Below are 26,227 nucleotides of genomic sequence, written 5' to 3' on the forward strand. Positions count from 1 at the left end.
TACTGGTCACATTTCCTAAACTCACTCCAATCATAGCAATTTAGGATAACGTTTTGGACACTAAAGGGGTGACATTTGCTATTCCCACTCCAAAGTAGGCCATTAAGGGGAAGGATTTGGACACTAAAGTGGCCACATTACCTATTTGGAGTCCAATCTAAATTAAGTATTGAAAACTAAGTATAACATATATTATATATATAACACATACCCGTCCCAAACATTTTTTATATGAAATATTATTAATTTAAAAATAGTATAAAAATCATAAATATTTTACAAATATTTTGAAATCTTAAAAAACATAAACCATACATGATTACATTATATAAAAAAAGAAACTCATTTAATAAATATAATATAGAATATTTTTCCATAAAACATATTGAAATAAAAATAGCACAAAAACAACACGGCAAATAACTAAATATATAAACAAATTACAAACAACTTAAAGCAAAAAATGAAATTATACAAAACTTTGAATAATCAAAAAAAATGTTTGTATACTATTTAAAACAAGCATTTGCAATGCAATAGGTCTCACATTTACGAAAGTTTAACCTATTGGCATTGTAAATGACAATGCCTTTTATTTATCTGTTTTGAAAACTAACACATAAATAAATGGCATTGTCATTTACAATGCCAATAGCTCAAACTCTCGCAAATGCGAGACCAATTGCATTGTAAATGCTTGTTATTAAGTATTTTGGTTTCCTGGATGTCCATGCCTCCTGCTGCCTTACTCCAAGCACACTGTCACTGTGATGGCAGATATCGGCTTCCAAAGGGCTTGGAATAAAGGTACCAGTGGGTGAAGGGCAAACACTGATCTGGGACTCACCGCATTTGTAACCCACTGCTACAGGCCTGATATTGGAACTAGATACAAAGACAGACGAGTTAGAAATAAAATGTATATAAAATGTATGGCTGCTTTCCACTGTCTGTGATATGGCTCTGGTTGTTGGAGGGGGAGAAGGGTTGCAGAATGATGATAAACAAAATTGCAGCTATTCAGCTGTTGGAGACCTTAAACTAACCCCGGGCGTAGTTCGCGAAGTAGCGCTACGCGTAGCTACGAAAAGTGCACTTCGCACTATGCGAGCTACGCGTAGCACTTCGTGAACTGCGTAGTACCCTGTTCGCACTGTGCAAGATGCTATTTGCAATGATTGGACAGTGCGGACAAGCATGCGGCACTGTGCAATCATTGAAAGCTGCATCTTGCACAGTGCAAGCTGTAGTTTTCTGCTGCTCTAGTAGATTTTTACTCGAGCGGCAGCTTTCTCAACGCGGACTAGTAGTTTCTCATCGCGAGCATACGCGACCACTCACAATGAGAAACCTGAACTCCCCGCGTTGGGAATCTCGCTGGGAGGTTTATTTTCCACGCTTGTGATCGGCAACTTGATGTTGCTGATCGTAAACAAGGAAAAAGTCTCGCCGGGATGTCATTTTGCTTGCTCGCGGTCACCAACTTGCACTTGAGGACCGCGAGCCAGCAAAAAATGACCGCTGCACTACTCTACGTGTGTTTGAACTGTGCTACGTGCAATTCGCTTAGTGCGAAGTAGCACAAACTTCGCAAACTACGCGAGCGTAGCGTAGTGCTTTGCCCAGGCTTACCTTATACCTTAGCTAGCTTCTTTGTAACCTGCAGACTAATCAAAGAAAACAGTTCAAAACAAAACACATCCAAGATTGTCTAGAATCCTTAATGTGCTGTCAACTTTTACTGCTGAAGGCTTAAAGAAAGGTGTTTTTTGCTTTTTTTAACTTTTTTTTTATCTGATTACCTCACTAACATTATAGCTCTCAGTCGACATTTATTTGGAAGGCACGGAGATTTTTTTTAAACTACTTTCTTCGTGTCACAATCCAAAATGTTTCCTGCAGTTAGTTCAGTGCATTTCAAAGGTACTGTTCGCCGACCAACATTAAGTGTGAGGTGATTGTCATTGCGAACTGACAGACTTGGAGCTAAATGTTCACTGCCCAATTAAACAAGCATTGACCCAAACTCTTCTCCGGAGCAACAGTGTCCATCCTGAGAAGCACAGTCCCATACTCTCTTGCCAAAAAACAGTGCCCATCCCGAGAAGTTCTGTCCCATATTGCCCACCCCCGGAGCAACAACGCCCACCCAGAGAAGCAATGTCCCTTACTCTCCCAATGTTGTCTTCGTAAGCACTGTCCATGCTCCTCTTTGGAGCCGACATTGTCACACACCCTGTCCCAGCACTGTCCATCCAAACTCGGCTCCCAAGAACTACCATCCACCTACAGAAGCCCCATCACTCCTCCTCCCCCGAGAAATGGTGCCCCGCCCTCTCCCACAGAGAAACAATGATCCATCTTAAAAAGCACTGTCCCACACCCCCTTCCTCATACAGAGAGATACTGATCCATCTTGTGCAGCTATGCCCCCCACACACACGAAGAACCACCGTCCATCCCAACACTGCCATGGCTTCTCGCTTGTGGACACAGGGCTCATCACTACTCCAGAGACTCGCTGCCCCCTCTCCCACAACATCCAATCCCAGTCACCAGCTCACCTGGTCCGCACAGACGACTGTTGTGGTAAGGGTTGCAGCAGGCACTCTCCTCCGATCTCCCGAAATTCTGACAACCCAATAGCGCCTTGAGCTCAGCAGGGCACTGAAGATCAGTGCAGTGGAAGAGCTTGCAGAATAGCCACTGGGGGGAGGCAGGCAAGCCGCCCACCCGCTGTTTGGCCAAGCAAGGGGGCAGCGGAACACAGCACCCCACCATAGCTCCTTTGGATTCCAAGGCCTCAAGGAGCACCTCAAGGGTCCGTAAGTGCATGAGGAGCAAGCAGGTGACAGCTTTCAGTTTGGGGTCGGGCAGAACAGGGGACCTTGGGGATCCCATGGCGGTAGACTGGAGTGATGCCGGGGTACGGGGGCTCGAGGGAGAGTTGTCCTGGAAGAGGCAGCTGGTACCCATCCTGTCTGAGTCCTCAGCTTTTCCAGCCCCTCGGGGTTAGTGATGTTTCTCCATTGTCAGTTTCAGAGGTGTCCCCAGTCCACCCCCAGGAGTCTCTGTGGGGCTTCTATGATGCCCCCAGGAGATCCCAGCAGTACCTGCAATGTGCCCCACATCGGTACCAGACACGGCAATGTGCCTGGCCCTGGGGCACACAGAGCAGCCCCCATGATGCCCCCAGCCCGAAGCACCCCCTGCTGCAGCACTCGGCTTCTCCAAAGGGCCGGACCAGACTGGGGCATCTAGACCTGAACATGCGATGAGGATCCGGAGTTGCTCCCTCCTCCTTCCTCCCCTGGCTCCTGGGTCCAATCTTGCCTGGCTCCCTAGTCCCCCTCGGGGGCAGGAACCCAGAGATGCATGGGGCTCTGTGCACCACCCCTCTGGTGGCAGCACACGTTCAGTCAGCCCCTCCAAAAAGACAGTCCATCGAACTGCAAACAAAAGATGCCAGTCCGGAGCCTGCATACATCAACAAACCATCCAAAACGAATTTGGGGGGTAGGGGATCCTACATTTCTATCCCTCACATGCACAACACGAAGCACGCAGAAACTCGGTTGAAAGTGAAGTCCGTGTGTGGCATCACAGCACGTCCAAGGAAAGCTACGTAAATCCGGATGTGAACTGCTCGTGAAAGTGGAAAACCATCAGCTCACAGAGTCACAAAGTGCCAACATCCTCTTTGCGGGAATGTCACCAGCCACACATGGTCCCGGCTCAATAAAGAAAATGTTTATGTACCGTGTAACAACCAAGTAAAGGGGCCAGTAGCCATGGGAGGATACAAATGGCGACATGACCATACCAAGGAGGGACTAACAATCCTATTAAGGAATCAAACGCCAGCATTTACGAAGGACAAAGACACAATCCAATGAAAAAAATGGGCTGGGCTTCTCCTCCATTCAGTACCTACAACAGATCGCAAGAGCACTTGCGAGATGGCTCAGGCTCGATCTAAATAGCATGACAGTAAACCTATACATAATACAAAAAGTCTATAACTTACTTTTTCTTCAACACAAAATATTACTCATATAATAAAATACATACAGACATTCATGAATATATAACTACACAATCTACACCTAACATATATAATTGTAAATAATTTAAATGAATACAAATGATGACACAATTCAAAATAAAAAAAACCTAAAAATTCTAACATTTTGTAAATTACTACATAATAAAAATAAATATAATTTAGAAATAAATCATAAACATTACATTTAGTTCTAAAATATATTTCAAAATTTTCACAACAAAACAATTTAAACAATAGTAATTAAAATAAAAATGTTTAATTTTGTGAACATAATTTTTTTTTAAAACGTTCATTTTTAAATAAATTATATATCAGTTATAAAAACTAAACTATACATTTCAAAACCTATCTATAACATAAAATTAACGTTTTTATTAAAACAATTTTCAGAGATTAAAATAAATATATTGTCATGAAATAGAAAATAATAAATTTGAAATCACAAACGATATGTAAAAAATCATATTATAACTGATGCTCTAAATTTCACACACAAATACAAACATATTTTAAAAATTTCTGCACCCTTTTCCCCTATTAACCCAACATCCTGCTCCTATTCATTTTTAAAACACACTTTATTGACACTTTCATGTGGAATAAAGAAACAGATGTATGGGAGCATATCAGATACATCCTTCCACAGTTTGAGAAATTGTGCAACATGTAGAGCATCCTTCCTAGTATCATACCCAACTCTACACACCTTGAGAAGTGGAACTCAAGCTCCAATGCGCAAGGAAGGCTGCCCCTACCCGGGGCGCATATTCAATCATCTAGGGAACAAGAACACTGAACCATCTGTCCCAACTCCTTCTACCCCATAGCTTAGTCCAGAAAATACACCAGTATCGGAAAAACAGCAGACGCAAACACCACAGTCAGCTACTCACCCAGGAGGGGTGAAGGAGGGAATGGAAGAAGAAGGCAGCCCAACGTGCTTGGCACAGTAGAAGCAGGGAAACACAGATAGACTGGGGGGCATAAAGGGAGGTACAAGCAAAGCCAAGGATTACTACAGTTCAACTCCACGGGCTGGAGGCAGGGAAGAAGCCTCTGAGTGGAACTTCTCGAAACTCAAAATCTCTTATAAGGCTTCTCAGGCCCAGGCCACCTCCAATGGGCACTACCCCTGCTTGGCTTCCCACAAGAGCATTGTGCTTTCGTAATCCGCCCACCGCACTGACTTCACTTTCCATTTGGAAAGCTGTGGGCTCCTGCTGCTTTTTTAATTAAGTGTGACCTGCCGCTTCAGCAGAATTAAGGAGAGCTCAGCAAGTTTAGTAGTAACCTTATGCTTAACAAGTCGAGGGTACAACCCGAGAAGGCATGTCATGAAGGTGGGAGGTACATTTTGTTCAGCAACCTCATTGATGAGCACCATCACATCCATCCAAAGGTCCACCAGGTGGTGGCAGCTCCACACCATATCTAACATGCCTGTCTAACCCACATCTGGGGCACCAATAGGCAGTCCCTGGGTAGTACTTATTTATCCAACTGTGAATATAATAATAATTGATCAGTTTATATTGAGCATTATGAGATACCCGGAAAAAGCCAGCCGGTAGTCTCACCCAGTCAGCATTCGATAGAGGGATGCCAACATCAGTCACCCACACGTCCCGTAGACCGCGGAGAGGTGCATACGTGTCTGCATGCAATGCAAGATATAACCCATTGATTGCCTTGTGCCTGCTGGAAGAGGCACAAAGGGTAAGGAAACCCCACGTCATGTTAGGTTCTGCCTGATCACATTGAGACTTCTGCCGTAGGAACGCCGTAACCACCCCAAAAAAGAGGAAGTGACCTGTAGGCATGCCATATGATGGATGTAAATCCTCAAAGGTCCGCAACAATCTAGCTTCAAAAAGATCCCCAGCAGTCTCCACTCCAAGGGCCACCCACTCGCTTAACCTACGCATAGCATCTCCCCGGAGGAACCGGGCCAACCAGTGGAGGGGGAGGCCAGGGAAGTGAGGTCTCTGCAAGTAGCGCACCCAGCAATGCCTAGCCACCAGCTGCAGACTACCGGGCTCTACCCTAAGTGTCCTAGGCTCAAGTAAAAGGTGTGACAGCTATGGTACCATCGAGGTTCATCTTTCAGCAGACGTACCATCTGTCCCATATCAAAAATCCATCTATTATCCCATTGCAACTGGGTCGTAAAATAGTACACCTCAAAGTAGGAGCCACCAACCCCCATTGGAAACATGTCACTGAAGTTTCAAAAGGGCCACACTTTGCCTACCCAATCGCCAGATGAAATCAGTGAGCAATGAATGCAGCTCCTGAAATCTACTCCTGGGGATTATAATGGGGAGGGTGTAGAAGTAGTACAGCCGCCTTGGCAACTCTATCATGTAGGCAATCGCCTCCTGCCCTCCCACAGATATAGGGAGCATTTTTCAGAATTGTATCCTTCCCATGAGCATTGCAAATGCAAGGTACAAGTTGCCCTCGAGCAGGGCTGTTTATTCCTGTAAAGCAGCACCACCAAATACCGAACAATGGTGGGCTCCCACCAAACCCCACATGGGGAGATAGCCCCTCAGACCCTGGTTGCAAGGGGAGCACACTAGTGTTCTGCCAATTAACATGCAAACCTTTGATAGTCTCAAAGTTAACTAGAAGACAAGAATCCCCGGAACATCAACCCGATGGTCCTGAAGGAAAAACAGCATGTCATCCGCATAAGGGACAATGTGATGAACAACCCCCCCCAGAACACAATGCCTCCGAAGAAGGTGCCCTCCCGGGCCCTGGAGTCCAAGGGCTACATCGCAATGTTAAACAGCAGGGGGTAAGGGACAACACATCTGCGTACCCTGCTTCACCCCACAGGCTGCCGATATTACACCCGTCAAATTAACCCTGGCCATAGGGTCCGCATACAAGAACCTGGTCCAGACAACAACACCTCCACCAAGGCCCATCTTGTAATTCACTGCATAGAAATACAACCAGCTAAAGTTATCAAAAGCATTTTCAATATCAACAGACATCACTGCTGCTTCCTCATTTATATCTAAGCCTACAAGCAGCAGCACCGTCACCAGCCTAATGTTCATCGCTGTGTTCCACTTCGGAATAAAGCCCGACTGCTCTGTATGGATGAGGTGATGCATATCGGGCAGCAATCACATGCACGGAACCCAGCTCAGGATCTCATTGGCGAGGTTTAATATCGACAGGGGCCAGCTTCTGGGGTGGCAGGCCTCCCTTAAGTAAGGGGATTATTAATGCCTCCTTTGAAGTAGGTGGCAAAACAAGGGTAGCCCTTTCCCTCATGTAGACTTCTGCCATATAGGGCACCAATTCTGCAACATAAATGGCATAAAACTCTATCAGGAGCCCATTTGATCCCGGCACCTTAACCGGGGCCATGGCCTTGACTACAGCCACGTTCTCCGCTAATGATATGTTTGCGCTTAACACTGCTGCCACACCTGATGAAAGTGCCAGCAAGGGCAGAGGATCCACAAATAGGAGTAAGGGCAGAGGGGCCTCAGATGGCCGGTGAACATACAAAGTAGTATAATATGTGTAGCACAGCCCTTTAATAGTAGCCAGATCTTAGATCCGGACCCCGGCTCAATCTGTCAAGTCCAATAGTAGGGGCACTTCTTCTGGACACACCAGGCGCAGACCACCAGACCACCGGACCGCACACGGGACGCTGACGCTGTGTGTCTCCCTCGCCGCCACCTTCCATCGCTGGCCGCAGTTGGGGGGGACTACAGCTCCCGTCATCCTTTGCTCCTCATCTGCCTTCCTTCCAGCCAGCAGCTCACCCGGAGGCGCTTCATAAACAGCGGCTCCCTCGGTGGAGCGGGGGGCACTTCTTCTGGACACAGGCAGCGGACTCACCAGGCGCAGACAACCAGACCACCGGACCGCACACGGGATGCTGACACTATGTGTCTCCCTCGCCGTCACTTTCCATTGCTGGCCGCAGTTGGGGGGGACTACAGCTCCCGTCATCCTTTGCTCCTCACCTGCCTTCCTTCCGGCCAGCAGCGCGCCCGGAGGCGCTTCATAAACAGCGGCTCCCTCGGTGAAGCGGGGGGCACTTCTTCTGGACACAGGCAGCGGACTCACCAGGCGCAGACCACCAGACCACCGGACCGCACACGGGACGCTGACACTGTGTGTCTCCCTCGCCGCCACTTTCCATCGCTGGCCGCAGTTTGGAGGAACTACAGCTCCCGTCTTCCTTTGCTCCTCACCTGCCTTCCTCCCGGCCAGCAGCGCGCCCGGAGGCGCTTCATAAACCGCGGCTCCCCCCGCGTCGCGGGACGCGCGCGGGTGGCGCCGGGCTGAGCCCAGGCAGAGGGCGGGCCGTCTGTGGCCGTCAGGGGCCACAAGAGGCCGGGCCGGGCCACCCCTCTTGCTAGCTCTCCATGGACACCTATATGTGAGTAATGCTGGTTGTGACACTGGGGTTATAGAGGATAGACATCATTCCATTCTTCCGAGACTTTACCATCTGATACGATATTTATGCTGGGTCTGTTATATGTGAAAGCAGTGATAAGGGGCGGGGAGGTCTAAAACGTTATTATCTCACGCGGGGCATAGTGAGTGTGTGGCAGGGGGCGGGTGAATAAAACAACCCACGATAGTTGTACAGGTATTGATTAGCAGTAGGGGGAAGTATGACAGGCAAAACAGTGACACGCTCGACAAGAGCTAAGCGTAGTATTTCCGAGGCTTCTCTGGCACACAAAGATGACATTAGCTCGGTATTCCCTGTTATTATGCAGCCTACTGCCATTGATCGCATGCTCAAAAGAGCGCTAGGGGCCGTGTCGAGCGAAATCGAGCGCACAGAGAGGCGCCTGTCTTTAACTCCAGATCCTGATCCTCTTTTAACAATTCAAGATCAGGAGCAGGAGGTTGTGTTAATTTCACCCCCTAGTCCCTCAGAAACCAGTGAGAGGGATATTTCATGTGCCCAACCCATTATCACTAGGAATAAGGAGGATCTAGGTCCCAATAAATGTGGTACTTTACACAAAAAGAAGAAATGCGCTCAAAAAAAGCGTAAGAATACAAACAGCTTAATCACCTACTCTAATCCACCTAGTAGAAATATTAGTGGGATTGAGCGAGCTACACAGACATCTTTTCAAACAGATCCCCCAATCTGGTTAACTAAGATCATGTCAGACCTACAGGCCCAGATAGAAATACTGATCACAAATCAGCTGAAGCCGGTGACAAGTAGGCTGGACAAAATCTTAAGTGAATTAAAGAACAGGGAGACAAAAGGTAGCTCATTAGGGGCTCTAAGCAATTCCACTAGCACCCTAGAGACTAATCCAGCAACTCAAAGGGCGAATAACTTCAGTGATAGTAGGAACGTACAAATAACATCTGCACAGATCCATGATGCCCCGGCTCCCCTTGGACAAGCGCTCAGTAATCACAATCCTAGTGAGAGTGAACTGCGTCCCAACAATGGTCCAGGTAAACAGAAGTTGGACAAACAGCCCCAACCCCCTGCTGACCCCATATCAAATGCAGTAAACCACGAAGATAGGTCTACCTTAATACACAAGAGACTCCCTACCATAAACCTTCCCCCTGAGGTGTGCCCATTGGTTGTTGTTTTTGCTGGGGTCCCAGAATTAAAAGAGGCCCAGAAAGAATCACACCAGGAGTTAAAAAATAAACTCATTTATTGGCTGACTCAAAACAGACCAATATCTAATAACCAGGATGGGGAAATTCTCCTGGTTCGACGAGTGAATTGGATAGGGATTAGACCTAAAAACATCGAAGGAAACTGCATTATTGCTAATTTTAGGGACAGGAGGGTGGTTGAGCATATTTTAAGTCAGGGACCACCTGGATGCACGACGGGCATAAGGCCATTGTCACTTAGCTACTTCTACTTGAGGCAGCAGGCACCAAAAGAGGGAAAGCACACTGTATGGAGATGCGTGGACGGACGAAACCCTAGTTCAAATAGAGGCCCAAATTGTTCACGACAAGCGACAGGGATTTGGGAAGGAGGACACCCATGTTGGGCAAACAGGTTCACCCCACTAAGGTCACTAGAGGAGATTGACTGACTATCCATTTCCCATTCCCCTCTAGCGCAGGCTGACACGGATCAGACAAAACTTGATCGGGTAGATTCGATAGAAGGAACCTTACCCATTAATTGCCTGACCAAAGAAGTTGGACAGTCATCATTAGGGGGGGGTGGGCCCAGGATCCTAGCAAGGACCATAGGAGTCCCAGACCCTCTCGCTGGGGGTTCTTCACAAACACCCTTAGGGACAGGAATCCTAGCCCCAGAACCAAGACAGCAGGATAGTGATCTGCAGAAATTATCCTCCAGGAAGAAAGGGGGGCGGGCTAACATTACTCAAGGAATGGCAGGGGCAGGGCCCGTTACTATTGCGAAAGAGGGCCTGAAAATTATTTCGTGGAATATAGCAGGTATTGCAGGGAAATTTGACAACAAGGATTGGCGTCAGTATATGGCCCATTTCCATATAATTTGCCTACAAGAAACCTGGGCATTGGATAACACCCACATTCAAATAGCTGGTTATAAATGTTTTTTCACGCCCGCACAAAAAACCTCTTCAGGTAGGGCCAAGGGTGGTTTGATAATATACATTGACCTAAATATAGAAGGCAAATGGTCTAATGTGGACTGGTTCGCATGGAACATCCAGGCCCTGAGATTCAGGAACAAAGGGTTGGGTCTTGTTTTGTTCAATGTGTATAATACCATTCTCCCGGAAACAGACTCCACTACTATGAGGGAACTGGAAGCTAAGCTGAAACAAGAACTCGCTCCCGCCCATGGTGCTTTGGCCTCCTCGATACTAGTAATGGGTGATTTGAACTGTCACTTATGTCAGTGGCTGTTTCCAATCAGTGTTAACTGGTCAAAATGCCCAATAGAAAAAGGCCCCCATTTCAGCCACTCCCCAAGTGGTATCGAATTGGGTAAGCTCATCCACTCTCATGATCTTGAGCATACAGTTGATATGATCCCACTGGGACCGGATGGCACACTCCCCCCTACTTTTAAAGGGAGAGGGTGCTCGTCCTATATAGATTATATTTTTGTCTCGAGAGGCCTAAAACATCGGATTATTAACGTAGGAATCGAGTGGAGTCCGTTTAGCGACCATAACCCTCTGGTTTTGGAGCTTCTGTATCAGGGCAAGCAAAAAAACAAGCCTGTTGAGGGCACCATTGAATGCGTGACGGCCCAGGGCAGAAGACTCAAGTGGGCAAAATTAGATGGGGCTAGATTTTACAAGTCCCTGATGGAAAGCGGCAAGTCACTCATTGACGAGTGCTTAGACCTCTTGGTGGTAGGGCTCGCCTAATAAGTGTGTTTGGACAAATAACTAGCTTGGTGGGCGGGTTATTGTTGGCCAAGGCCCCCAAGAAAACTCATTCTAATTCACCGAAATGGTTTGATGGGGGTTGTACACGCGCTTTGAAGAACCTAAAAATAGCCCTGAGCGGCACACCTAGGGATCAAGCAGAAGTCAAAATATGTAGGTCAATATATAGGAAGGAGCTAAAAAGAAGGAAAGTTACACTTCAGGGGGAAGCATGGGCAGCCTTGAGGGAGGCCTCTGAAAATAGGGATATCACAGAATTCTGGAGATTAATAAATTCCCCTTGTTTTCAAGATAACAACGCCCCTGAGGTCGCAACAAACATCCTCCCGGAACAGTGGATTGCTCACTTTGAGGGCCTGTATAACCACGGGGAGGAGGATACGATAAAGGAGAGGGGGATGAACATAGAGAGAAAGTGGGTGGTATTCTCCCTGAAAGAGATTAGAATGGGCATTGAGGGACTTACCAAAAACAAAGCCCCGGGCCCAGATGGGATCCCCCCAGACCTGTTCCTGAGTCAGGTGGATTTATGGGCCCCTATTATAACTAGAGTATTAAACGCGGCCATTATGGACGGTCTGCCTCGGTCTTGGTCAACGGCCATTATTGTACCCATTTTTAAAAAAGGCAACAAAGATGACCCTCAATGCTACCGCCCTATCTCTTTGATAGATGTCACAGCCAAAATCCTGGGAAGAGTAATCCTGAATCGATTGACCGAGTGGGCTGAGGATAAAAACATCATTTCAGATGCCCAGTACGGTTTTCGGACCGGTAGGTCCACCAGCGATCAATGCCTGAACCTATACATGCTGGTAGCAAAGTACACCAAAACCAGCAACGAAGCCATGTATCTGGGGTTCATGGACTTGGCCGCTGCGTTTGACCATGTCAATAGGAATAAGTTTTGGGTAATGATGAACCAACTCAGAATCGATCCTGGGATAATCTGCATACAGAGGGAACTGCATAGAGAAACCTCCGCCAGGGTACGTTATAACAAGGATGGGGGACTGACAGAATCCTTCAGCTGTACAAGTGGCGTGAGGCAGGGATGTATTTTAGCTCCTTTTTTGTTTTCGGTATATATTAATAATTTGGAACAATCTCTTAATAATCTAAATACAGATTGTCCTAGGATAGGGACACGTAACATCCCAGTGCTGTTGTACGCAGATGATGCGGTTCTTCTGGCACGAACCCCTAAAAGTCTGCAGATCCTTATTGATGGGTTTGTCAAATTTATGGAGGCAATAGACCTGTCTGTCAATCTAAAAAAATCATATGTAATGACAGCAGGCCACAAGCCACGGATTGGCTCCACTTACAGAATTGGCACCCACATACTTGAAAGGGTGCAAACATTCTCGTATCTAGGTGTGCTCTTTGATGAGTCACTAAAATTCACACCCCTCGTGCAGGAAAGGTGTGGTAAATTGGTGGCATCATCTGGGGCCATTTCTGGTTACGGGAGGAGAGTTGGCCGCTGGAGTCCGGAACAAACAATGAACCTTTATGGCTCAATGTGTTGTCCAAAAACCATGTACGGCTCAGAAGTATGGGGATTTATAAATCTTGACGGACTACAAAGGGAAGAAAACAAAATACTTCGTGCAGTACTGAAAGTCCCTAATTGCACACCAGCTCTCATAGTCCACAAAGAACTAGGAAGACCCTACTTAGAGGATCCGCTTAAGTTTAGACCAATCCTGGCTTGGCTTAAAATATGGACGAACCCTGAAGCTGCACTGAGCAGGTTGATTATACAAGATTGCCTTGGTAGAGATAAACATCTGAATATCCCATGGATCAATTATGTTAAGACTAGCCTGGAAAGTATGGGTTACCAAGAGCTGTACTTAAACCCCTCACTGATCACTGCTCAGGATAAGCTTAACCTGAAGAGAATTTTCATGGAATCAAGAGTATCGGGCAGGATTACAATAGAAGGGAGCAAAACTACAGTGAGTACTTACAGTAGGCTTGAAACCACTGCAGGGATGGAACCGTATCTTTGTGTCCTCTACAATGCCCAAGAGAGGTTTTTAATGTCACGTTTTAGGCTCAATTTTTTACCTTATTTATTAGCTGATCCAGCTGGTTTTAGCAATTCAATTGAGCAGAAGGGTGCCTGCGGCTGCAACAATAGGTCTCCGCAGGACACCCTTCATTTTGTACTTTTATGTCCTACATACACCATCCCAAGACGTAGATTCTTAAAAGATATTCTGAAAAAGGCAAGGTTCACTCGAGCCAAAGAGGCACTGACCTTTTTACAAAGGGCTAGTGACCCGTTAACATTATGTGCGGTGATAAGTTTCTTGAAATTTGCACTCAGACTCAGGGTAACTAGAGGCCAGCATTAATTATGAACACTGTAGATTCGCCAACTTGTTAGTTTTAGCAAGCTACCTATAAGGATTGTCGGTGATTAATGAATTATTTGTATGTACATAGATTCATTCAATGTTCTGTATACTGATTTAATACTGTTTTAACTGTATATATGTGTATTCTTTTATGATGGTTTTTAACCACCGAATAAAGAACTATTGAATTGAATAGTTGCGACCCCGCTTTAGTCAGATTCATCAACCATGCCAATAACGCACTAGCCTTGTCCCATTCCACATGGGCTCAAATCATGGATGCTCTATAATCAAAGCAATGGAGTTTCTCCACCTGGGCAGCCAGCTTTTCCTTCTCTATGAGCAGAGCATCTTGTGTGGAGGGGTCAGTGTAGCTACAGCGCTCAAGCAACTGAAACGCAAGCTTCTGCACCATATTTCATACTGTAAAGCCCGTGAACTCCCCCGCATGGGCGATGCAGTGTCCATGAATCGCCGTCTTAAAAGCCTCCCAGTAGGCCCGCGCTCAGTGCAAAGTAATAGCGTATTTCCTCCTCCAGAGTCTTGCAAACCACCTGGTCCTCCAGATTCTCACACTTAAGCCTCCAGTTGGGAATTTCAAGGGTGAGTAGATGCCCAAGCAACAGTAATAAGAAGCAAGTTTTGATCGGGCAGAGTGCAAGCTAAATACTCCTACTGCACTATATGTTTTTGGACTATTGGGGTGCAAAGAAATGTGTCAAGTCTGACATGTACGACAAAAGATGAGAATGAAAGTAGTAGTCGCGGGTAGTGGGATGCATCACTGGCCAGGTGTCCCATAAACCCCAATGGCACATCTAGCTGGAGAAACTTTTGGCCATCCGCAGGTGCAGAGAGTCCCATAACGCCACGAGGGACCGATCTAAAGCAGGTTTATCTATACAATTAAAGTCGCCACCAATAATTATAGGGGGCCACCATTTATGGAGCCAGGAAAAGGGGAACTGCATCTAGAAATCTGGGCTGGACCGGGTGGGGTGCATAGATGTTAACAAACCTAAGGTCTTTACTCCAGAGACTGCCGCTACGCATCACTTAGCGACCCTCCTTATCCACTTTGTCCTCCAGAACTTGAAACTGTGTCCCTGGTTTACTCCAAATAAGGATGCCCCTCGCAAAAGCTGAATAAGTGGTGTAAGTTAAGTGACCCTGTCAGCGCTTCTGTAATGCCACCCCTCTGACGCTGTTAAATGTGTTAACTGCAGAAGGGCAATGTGGACCTCCCTGCCTCTTCTGGTATGCCTGCACCTTGTATCACATGGAAATGCTAATAAGCCCCTGACATTCTAAGATATTACTTTATATCTGGTGGGTGGACCTGTCATCATGTGAGAGCACCAGGGTGAAATGCATACCGGCATAAGTCCCCTCTTTAACCACCCCTCCCTTCAAACCAAGCGCCCACCGCACATGGCATTCCTAAAGCTCTCTGGACACAAACAGCAACCTCCCCTCTCCAGGACAGTAAGGTAACAGTCCCCCCTATCCCAACAAAAACAAATCAGAATGGCTAAACTATGTGTGAAGCAAACAGTGAACTAATATGGGGCGGTGGTTGTCTCTGAGGTAAAGAAGCCCATGGGCCAAGACAAGCCAGTCGGGCTCTCTAGGATCAGACAAAGAGGGAGTGCCCCATACCAGATGCTAGCTCCAAATCTAAGGGGAGCGGGTTGGAAAGAGAAGGGATAGGAGGATAAGGGTGAATTACGAGGGGTGCATTGGGGCTTTTGTGGAATGTTCGTTATACGGTCTGTTTTATGTTTACAGTGTTTTCAGGGTAATCACAGGTTTAGGTGGTGTAGGGGCAGAAAGTAGTCGCATTTAAATTACATTTGACTTGGGTTTGGTACACTGAGGTGGCTATGTGTTTTCACAATTGGTGTTGGGTCTTTTCACAGTTAATATTGTTTATAATGAAATCCGTGGCTAAGCTGTTTATTGTATTTGTTCCAGCAATCCCTGATGAAGAGCCAGATGGACTCGAAATGCATTGGATATTTATATATGGTGTTAACTTCAAACCATGATCGATCTGTTCGTACCATTCTAAAAAGCCTGGAGTGGCGAGCAGTTGGTATCGGAAGAGTTTAATAAAGATTGCAGATTCAATCATGCTGTCTCCGTTGTGATGAAGATAAATTGTGAATGGATGTAATACTGGACAACAAAAAGGTTATGGTAATAAGAGTTTATATTGGAGTACTTGGATTATTGGAACATATTGGCGGGAAATTATTCCCACTTTGCGCAGTGCGACAGTGTAGAGCACGAGAGCAGTGCTCTTTTGGAATACAATTGTATTGACTGTGGTTTGGGGCGATCCACGGACACTGGTCGCACGCACTTACATAAATGTTTCTGAAGTATAGAGTCAAATGAAAGGAAAGGAGTGCATGCTCTTCTACATTTTCTTGCTACGCAAATTCATCAACTCAAGGAGCTGATGCACCCTATCGACATAGCGTATGTTCGTCAAATGAAGAAAAAGAATACAACATGAGTTTGTCATCGCGGAGACGGAATAAATGGTGTGGAGTTTATAAACACTAATGGACATGTACCATTAACAGTCATGGTCAAAGCACATGATTGACATAACTTGAAACCTGGCACTTTTAGACTTTTACATTTTAATATTTTTATTTTTATTTTTCATTTATTTTCATTGTCATTTTTTCATATGTAGAGGATTTAGTAATTTAAAGTATAATTAATTGTGTGTGCTTTTCACGAAATGCAGTTTTTTATCATATTGAGCTTGTAATATTGATCTCTAACATTGGTTTCATTTAATGCAGTTAGATTAGAAACAATAATGATTTTGTGTAACATGGTTTGTGGGAGGGGGTTATGTGTGGTTAGTGCATTTAATTATGAATTACTATACGCAAAAGATTTAGTGCAGAAGAGTAAATGGGTTACTTTGTGTGGCGGGGAGCGTGGTGAATTATGGGAGTGAGAGTCTCTTGGCAGAACAGCGGAGGTAATTGAATGCAGTTGCTGGGGAGATGAGTCACGTGGTACCGGCTTGGGAACATACAGTGCGAATATATAAGAGCGAAAGTGAGTGCAGCTGATAATTTAACTAACGGCCAGGCAGAGGGAGAAAGAAGTGTATTCATGGTGAACAGCACCAGGAGACCAGAGCGCTAACAGAGGGTAAAAGTGAGAGACATGGAGACGGAGGGGGAGCGAGTTGGAAAGAGAAGGGATAGGAGGATAAGGGTGAATTACGAGGGGTGCATTGGGTCTTTTGTGGAATGTTCGTTATATGGTCTGTTTTATGTTTACAGTGTTTTCAGGGTAATCACAGGTTTGGGTGGTGTAGGGGCAGAAAGTAGTTGCATTTAAATTACGTTTGACTAGGGTTTGGTACACTGAGGTGGCTATGTGTTTTCACAATTGGTGTTGGGTCTTTTCACAGTTAATATTGTTTATAATGAAATCCGTGGCTAAGCTGTTTATTGTATTTGTTCCAGCAATGTCTGATGAAGAGCCAGATGGGCTCGAAATGCATTGGATATTTATATATGGTGTTAACTTCAAACCATGATCGATCTGTTCATACCATTGTAAAAAGCCTGGAGTGGCGAGCAGTTGGTATCGGAAGAGTTTAATAAAGATTGCAGATTCAATCATGCTGTCTCCGTTGTGATGAAGATAAATTGTGAATGGTTGTAATACTGGACAAAAAGGTTATGGTAATAAGAGTTTATATTGGAGTACTTGGATTATTGGAACATATTGGCGGGAAATGATTCCCACTTTGCGCAGTGCGACAGTGTAGAGCACGAGAGCAGTGCTCTTTTGGAATACAATTGTATTGACTGTGGTTTGGGGCGATCCACGGACACTGGTCGCACGCACTTGCATAAAAGTTTCTGAAGTATGGAGTCAAATGAAAGGAGTGCATGCTCTTCTACATTTTCTAGCTCCAAATCTAAGGCACTAAATGGCCCTTCCCCCGACCAGATCTCCATGCCAGCCAACTCAATGCTCACCGTCACCACTACTGCCCTTAGGCAATTCCTCTGAGCCTGCTCCTTCCAAGGTCAGCTGGGCGACACAGGCTTGCGTCTTGGGTGCACACACGGAGATGACCATCCAGCCATGCGCAGTATGTCCTTAACACTTGGCTGAGCCAAAGTCCAGTTCCATACCTGTGAAGAATCTGGTGAAGCTATCTGTGGTAACCCTCAGTTTAGCTGGATAGAGCATGGCATATTGAACAAGCAGTTGTGTGAGACGTGCTTTGGCAGTCAAGAAAGAGGAGAGTTTTCTCTGAACCGCGAGTGTAAAATTGACGAACACAATTACTTTATGATTCTCAAAGAGTTGTTCCCCCTTATCCTGGGCCCTATGAAGGATAAACTCCCTGTCTCAGAAAAGAAATAGATGTGCCACCACCGGACGTGGGCCAGCACCCTGTTGGGGGGGGAGGCACCATATGGGCTCTTTCCAATGCAAAGAAGGGGGAGGGTTCATCTAGAGCTATTTCAGTCTTGATCCACCTCTCCAGAAAAAAAACCTTGTCCTATCCCTCTACCTGATCCAGAAGACTCACCACACGGATATTATTCCTGCGTGCTCTGCCCTCCACATTCTCCGCTCTGTATTCTAGAGTGTGTAGCTGCTCCATCACATCCACCATTTGAGTCATGAGGCCGCCCCCACTGCGGGCAGCATATCACTGACATTGTCCTCCGTGGTCGCCATGCGTCTGCCAGTTTTCAATGGTCATCCTGGAGGATACTGAGGTCAGCCATCACAGAGTCCATCTTGTACTCCAGAGCCTCCCTATTGTCTTTGATTGCCGCTAGTATGGAATTCAGTGTGGTAGGGGATTCATGAGCAGTGCTCGAGAGTCCGTCCTCAGGGTCACTTGTGTGAACAAGAGGGCTGCCAAGTGCTCCACTCTGCACCCTTTCATCTCATGCTGGGGTCCATAGTCAAAGGTTTATAGGCCTAGCACTGCCACTAGCCAATAGCCAAAACAGAAACTCTGCTGCTGCAACTGTGCCAGGAGCTACAGAGTCGTGTCCACCACAAGGCCACTCAGGATGGGCAGGGAGGCAGCACACATCCACAGGTTTGTCAGGGGGGGTCAGGGTGGCCTCCTTACATGGGGCAACATGCACTCAGGGGCCCAGTGAACACCCCAGGCCCTCCAGGAGCACCTCCCCGTGTCTTCAATCAGCAATGGAAGCCCCTTGCCTTGGGTACAATGTCCTAAAGAGCCACAAGCAGCTGGGCTCACTCAGCGCCTCACCCAGTCTTTCAGGACCATGGGCGCTGTTGGGGTGCCGCACGGGCAGCAAGGTGGCCGCCACTGAGCCAGATGGTGTGGCCCTCGATACCTCTGCTCCGCATCTTCCTGGACAGTCACCTACTGATCAAGGCCACACCCACCCCAGACCGCACCACAACAGCTGCAGCAGCGCCACAGGGCCCAAGCTCTAGGCAGCACCAGGAAGCAGCAGCTAGATTCAAGGAGGCCACCTGCACAGGCCCCTGTTGTGCTCAGGTGAGCAGTGCTGCAGTTGGCAGATCATCAAACCCTCACCCGATTGCTGCCATCTTGTAGGTGCACTTCGTGGAAAACAGACAAGGAGCGGAAGGCACTCCTGGTTGTCTCGATCACCCACCAAGTCAGCCCAAATCAACTCAAAGGTTTGCACAGGGCCTGCCTTTCTCTCAGGAGTCAGCAGAGCAATTATGTCATCAGATGAGACCGGATGGTGACATAGCCTTGGGAGTTCACCAGCTATGCAGCTCACTCAATCGGCTCCAAACCACGCCCCTAACATCTCACTTCTATAACATTATTACACTTTCTTAAAAAAAAGATATTTACAAAGCTTGTTAAATAAATTAGAAATGAAAAATGCACAAATAACACACAACACTAATTAAATACTACAAAAAACATAATAAAATAACCATACAAATGAAATAATATAAGCGATAATTTAGAAAATTATATTTTTTACAACAATATTAAAAACAACACTTGAATCTACATTCTTACTTTTGATATTTGTGTCCACGATATTTTGATATCATGATATTTTTCTTGACACACTATGTTTGTTTCACAGTATATTTTTATTATCTAAACACTGAAGCAAGAGGTTAGGAACTGAATGATAAACACACAATTCCAAACGAATCTTCATGCAGTTCTTCCAGTTGTACAACTGACTAGCTTGTCAGTGAAGTAGGGAAGATGCAACTAGCTCTTATGTGAGAAAGAGAAATGACTTCCCTAGTCACAGTAAAAAAAACATAGCTAGACCTGAGGTCTGCAGAGGGCTCTTCACACCTCTGCACCCTGGTGGCACTGAAATTGCTGTACAGTTGATAGCTACGCCCCTGTAGCTTGCCCTAAACAAAACGTGTTTAATTTTTGACACAGAAAAACAAAAATGTAACCTGACTTGGAGTTTGTAACCACAACTGCATCAAAGAAGTCCAGTACAATAAAAATTATTTTAAAATTAATTTAATTTTGCATGCAATTTATGGTTTGCTTTTCTATTCTTCTCTGAAAAATAACTAAACTATTAGAACTCAAATAGAAAACTACTGAAATATTGCAAATCAAGCGTTACTGTTTAGTACGGTCTATTGGTAATGTGGGCTACTTTTAAAAATTGTGATTTTAATTGTCACAGACTATACTCACCTTGCTTGATACATTTGGGATACAGCAGTATTCCTCGGTTGCATTGTATTCTGAATGGTGGTGATTCTTTATGTTGAATGTACTCCCTTGATAGACACATAAATTCAATGTATTGACCGTGCTCAGTATACATTTTTTTATCGTCCATCCATCGAAATCTTAGGTTGTTTTCGGCCATTTCCTCAGGACTTGCCGTGCATGGTTCTGTCAAACAAATGACACACAATGTACATTGTTAGTCATCCGTCTGATCGAATCGATATTCACCTGTTTCCCTGGACAGTGACCATATGAAGTGAAATCGAAGCTTCAGTGTGTGCTCCCTAATGTTAAATGGCATTCCCTTTTGATTCATATGTCATGGACATCAGTATCCCTTGTCAGAGATAGCACCTGCTTTCCCTAGCTTGCTATTTGTTAATTCTGATAGGTCCCTTACTACTCCTGGTCTCAGCATTAAGACATTGTCATGTACAGACAGTAACACAGGGCTCCACCCGCTCATTTACCATTTTTTGTTGTCACAATCAGTCTTTCCACTGGCATCAAATGTCAGATTTTGGGGAGGCTAACGGCAGGGCAGGAGGTCAAATTTGGGATGTAATAGGGAATCAAAGGGTTGTGTAATGTCATTTCAATTACCACTGGCATTTTAGTGAATTGATGCCCATGGCATTTGGCAGAGAAGCTCCTTTTATTCTCCATGGTGTTCTTCCTCACTGAACTCCACCCTGCTAGAATGCTCTTTCTTAGGTCCTCTAGGGTGCCTTGTCCTCAGAGGTTTGCAGCACTGAAGTTATACTCATCCACTTATCACATATACTCATTTCAATCAGACTAAGGGGTAGATATATGAATTTGTCACGTAGTGCAGCGCAGCAAGTCACCTTGCTGCGCTGCACTGTGTGACAGAGAAAGGGCAGGAATGCACTGTATTTAAGTCAATAGGGTGCATTCCTGCCTTAGAAAGGGCAGGAATGCACTGTATTTAAGTCAGTAGGGTGCATTCCTGCCTTTCCCCCTCGCTGGTGCCCTTTTGGCAGGCAACCTAGCGCCAATGCAAGGCATCCCTGCACCATGGTGCATTGCATACAGGATGTGTGCCCCTTCCTGCACAAAAACAATCCTGAGAGGCATAATCCTATATCTGTGTGTGCTGCAGAATGCAGCACACACAGAAAGCGAAAGTAACGAGGAAAAATAAAGATATTCCTCCTCTTTAAGCCTCTTCTGGAAAGGCGCATCTTTTTGCCACATTCCCAGGTCTCCCACTTCTGGTAAATCTGGGAATGCATCAAAACCCATGGGAGTTGTGTGGGAACTCCCACACCACGCCCATGGAGTGGCTTTCCAGGGCAGAGTAAGGCAACACAGTGATTTGCGCAGTTGCATTACTCCAGATTAATGGAGCTACTCAGGACCACGCAAAGTGGCCATGTGTGGCTTCATAAATCTCACTTAAGGTTTGTGTCGCACATGTACCATGATGCAAACTGGGTCATAAATAGGCCTCTAGGTATTTAGGAATGTGGATTGAACCTCCGCTTGTGTAACATTAAAGACTCACGGGTCGCTAATAATAAATCCTTTAGTGTCCATGCATCTGCCAGAAAATGTTCACACTTCTACGCAATCTCTTATCAAGATGGAGTCTGCTTCCCTTGTCTACACAACTCTTCCCCATCAATTCCACTCTGGCCACTCCTTGTCTTTCCCCTGTTTTTGAATGCTTCCTCCTAGCCCTTTCTTCTCCTCTGTCTCAAACTCCCTTGATGCTCATCCTCTTTCTTACCCTCAAGCACTTGTTCTCAGTTGTACTATACTATTGAGGCTTATACTGTTTATTCCTGTTTATTTACCTCAACCAATTCAATTCCATCTGGGCCCCCCTCTTTAGTGGATACATCTCATGAACCTGGGCTGGATTAGCCCTAAAGTCCCTGAGTGTCTGAAACTTTCTACCCAACCTCTGCATTCCACTCCACCTAATACATCAGAATTATAAACAATCTGCTCTTCATCTTAATTCTAGGGATGGCCGTCTCTCTAAAGATAATGACATATGTCATGACAGATGTCTTCTCATTATTTATCCTCTGAGACAATTAATTTATCTCTACTTTGATAACCTGCACTTACATTTGATCATATATTTATCATGATGTAGCAAGTTTCTTACTCGCTAACTATAACACCATTATTCATTTTAATGGCTTTTGACCTACTCTCCCTGAAACCAACCTTAATTATATCCAAGTTGTGTTGAAAAGAAATCTTGACACTTGTCCTAAAAGAGCTTGCTCTTTCTTCTCCAAAGAGGAAATATTGGACCTCCTTGAGGGCCGTGACTCCCTAACCCCCTTTTTCAGCTCTGATATCCTTCTGATCTCTCTCCTCAACATCCCTCTCCTCTAAGGACATGGATAATATAATTGCTACATTAGTGCATTTGGTCAAAAAAAATATATGAGATGATAAGTCAGATATGCGTTTGTACCGACGGCCCTCAGGGCCCTTGGGTTAGCAACCTCAGGTAATGTCTGGCAGGCAATTGCATTGTCATAATGTTTCATTCCTGCTTGATATGGAGCTGCATTCATGGGACACTTATCCTCTAAATTACTCAAATAGCATGGTTTTCTAACTTATAATTTTGTTTTTTTACAGGCCAATGCTACACGTGGGTTGCCAGACAGTGTTCAGGGGGAAATGGAAATGATCTCTACCTGTGAAGTGCAGTGGCAACCGGCACAGGCAAGAGCGGTGGGGAAGGTGGGGTGGGGTGGGCAAGTCAACAGATGACGGGTTGGTTAAAATTAAATAAAAAAGTTATTAAAACCACTTACCTTACGCTCGCTGCATCGCTGAGTCGGAAATGTGGCAAATGCAAGGTAAGTGTTTTTTTTTATTTTTTATTTAATTTTAACTAACTCGTCATCTGTTGACTTTCCGCCCCCCCCCCACTCCACCAACTCACCACTCTCACCTGTGCCAGCTGCCACTGGTGAAGTGGTGTTTGGGTCAGAGGGAGCTCTTAATGAGCAAGTTCATAACAAATTACCTGTTCCTCCAGAACATACCATGCCCCAGACTCTTGCTCCAACCTCCCCCACAGTTTTGAATAAGATCCAACATGCCTGAAACAAGGAAGTTATTCCATTATAGAAAAGGTTTGAGCCTCTGTCACTGATGGATGTGACTGTGTGATGCAAGGAATCTTTAGAAGCATCGTGATTTAGCAGGCACAAACTTTAGTGCAGGAAGAAATAGGGCGTGATTTTTTTTTTTTTACTTGTTTAACCGTAAAGTGAACTTTATTTTTGGGGGAGTTTTATATAGTGCAAACTCTACCCAAAGATATCAGAGCGCTTTACATGAGCACCAGTTTCGTTGCACAAGGGCACATTTATTTTTGTTAGGCACGGGGAGATTAAATGATTTGCCCAGAATCACAGGATATCGAGCGTCCCTGCCGAGACTTGAACCCGGTTCTCCAGCTTTGAGATCGACTGCTCTAGCGGTAAGGCTACATCCTCTCCTCAACCTTGCAGAGTTCACTTTACGGTTACGTGATTCAGGGTGAGAAGTTTTTTATAGCAATTTTTCACATTATAGTACACAACAAAACCAAGACTAATGTACTACTTACAACACCTACATGGGTTCCAGTCTTAAGTCATCTGGTGGTTTTGGTATATAGATTTCTGTTGTTTTCTCTTCCATGATAACATGCCTTTGTAAGGATTCCTCACTTGTTTTGGCTTTGCTGTTGTTGTTTTTTTTAATGGATCTCAAATTCCTCTAATTAAATAGTACAGTCATCATTTCAGTGGGTCTCTTCTTTGTATTTGCAAGTGTTATCTGACTTAAATTAGCCCAGCAAGAAAATAATCTAATCAAATCAAATCAAGCTTTTATTCGGCATATATAGTGTAACCATAAAAGCATTCTACAGAATAAAATTACTTAAAAAATTATTTACATGTTAGCATTTCAGGAAGAAGTTTCCCAAACAAGAGTCTTCACCCTATATATATTCTAAAACAAAACATTTAGGATTTAATCAGTGCACAATAATTATATTCACATTTCCTCACAAGAAACAATATAGATTATAATACATACAATTCGTAAAAAGATTATACACAAATTACTACATGTTATTGCTCTTTCTCCTTAACTCAGTACATATAATAAAATGATATGCAATACAGTAGACTAATCATCAAGATCAAACACCTATACAATTTCATAAATCAATTTTTCCAGATGCGAAAGATCCGTTCTTCTCTTAATTTCCATTTGGGTAAAATGACTGCGTTGCATGTTGTTACATTTTCCAAGTTACAAATATGATAAAAAGCAGATTTATAAGTGTACAATCTATTGTCAAAAAGTAAAAATCGTAAAATAGATTTTCTAATATCCCAATAAAAATTACAAAAAGTATAAAATGCAGCGTGGTTTGGGGAGATATTCCATCACATGGGCAGTTAGGTAGATTAGGACTCCATTTACCCATCCTAGGTAAAGCAATCTGGAAGTGCAGAGCGCCAATCCTTAACCTTGTTAAGTAAAATCTTTGTTGCACATTTCTAATAAAAACAAGGTACGGCTGGAAGCCCGCTGACAAATGGACCTTCACAGTAAGATCTAATGCTTGATTTTGTGCTCAAGTCGGCATCTCTTATAGATTCTCTAAAGATTAGTAATCTCCTTTTTAGCTCCCCCTTACTGTAAATCTGGATAGACATGAGATCATAAAAGTCAATTGCCACATTGCACTCAATTAAAAGGCTGTAAATATTCTGTAGTCACGGTATTTTCCTACAATTATCAAGTTTGAGGCAATCCAGAATTATATCTTTTGTAAACTAATCCTTAGTCCAGATTCTATGCAAGAGTATAAGGGCAGCCATGCTAATTGAATCACTAATGTACGGTGTACCTGTCTCCTTATGGGCAATATATGAAGCAGTTGTATTAGAAACTGATAACACCCTTTAAAAAAATGTATTTTCAAGGGTTTGTAATAGCGAAGTGTTTGCCCTACCCCATAATACTTCTCCATAGCATGCCCCTGTGGTACACTTACTCCCATATAACTTAAGGATTTCACGTACTGGCTTGTTACCTATTTTACTAGAGAATCTGAAGATGGCCTCACTTGATCTTATACATTTTAATTTGCATAGATTATTATGTGTACTCCAGGATCCATTCCCATTAAAAAGTAACCCCAAATATGAGAATGAAGTCGTCCTTTCAATAGGTACCCCTTCCACATGATGACTTCTACTCTTAGCTTTTGTTTTCCCACAAGTAATGACTAGTGTTTTACTCAAATTTAATTTTACATCCTTTCCAGTCATGAAGCTTGTGAAATTATTTATCAGACATTGAAGGCCATTAGCAGTCCTAAATAATAGGACAGCGTCGTCTGCATATAAAAGTACTGGGGTTACACGTTTACCGACAATAGGGGTGTCAACATTAAGGCTCTGCAATAAAAGGTCAATACCGTTAATATATAACAAAAATAAAAGGGGTGCAAGGACACAGCCTTGTCTGATCCCGCGGGTAGCTCTAAAATGTGTGGTTCATTCCCCATTTAGGCCATAGCGTATCTTTGAAGTTAAATTTACATATATCTGCAATAAATAAACAATTATATCGTGTGGGGTGCCCATTCTTTCCAGCGTTT

At 44.7% G+C, this 26,227-nt stretch overlaps 1 protein-coding gene and 1 pseudogene across 4 annotated transcripts in view; both read right to left on the minus strand.

Moving 5' to 3' along the window:
• The window catches only part of LOC146833908 (coagulation factor XIII B chain-like), an 897,095-nt gene that overhangs the window by 490,925 nt on the left and 379,943 nt on the right, over positions 1-26,227 (minus strand). For all 3 annotated transcript variants that reach the window (XM_085601815.1, XM_085601816.1, XM_085601817.1), the window contains exon 6: positions 20,524-20,727. In XM_085601815.1, the coding sequence (XP_085457941.1) occupies positions 20,524-20,727 (204 nt within the window). The remainder of the gene's footprint in view (positions 1-20,523; positions 20,728-26,227) is intronic.
• LOC146833909 (SMAD family member 6-like) lies at positions 1,799-3,271 on the minus strand (annotated as a pseudogene). Its single transcript, XR_014960626.1, has one exon. The product of XR_014960626.1 is annotated as an SMAD family member 6-like (transcript).

Source organism: Triturus cristatus, chromosome 4_2 (genome assembly GCF_964204655.1).
Source record: "Triturus cristatus chromosome 4_2, aTriCri1.1, whole genome shotgun sequence".
Taxonomy (NCBI): Eukaryota; Metazoa; Chordata; class Amphibia; order Caudata; family Salamandridae; genus Triturus; species Triturus cristatus.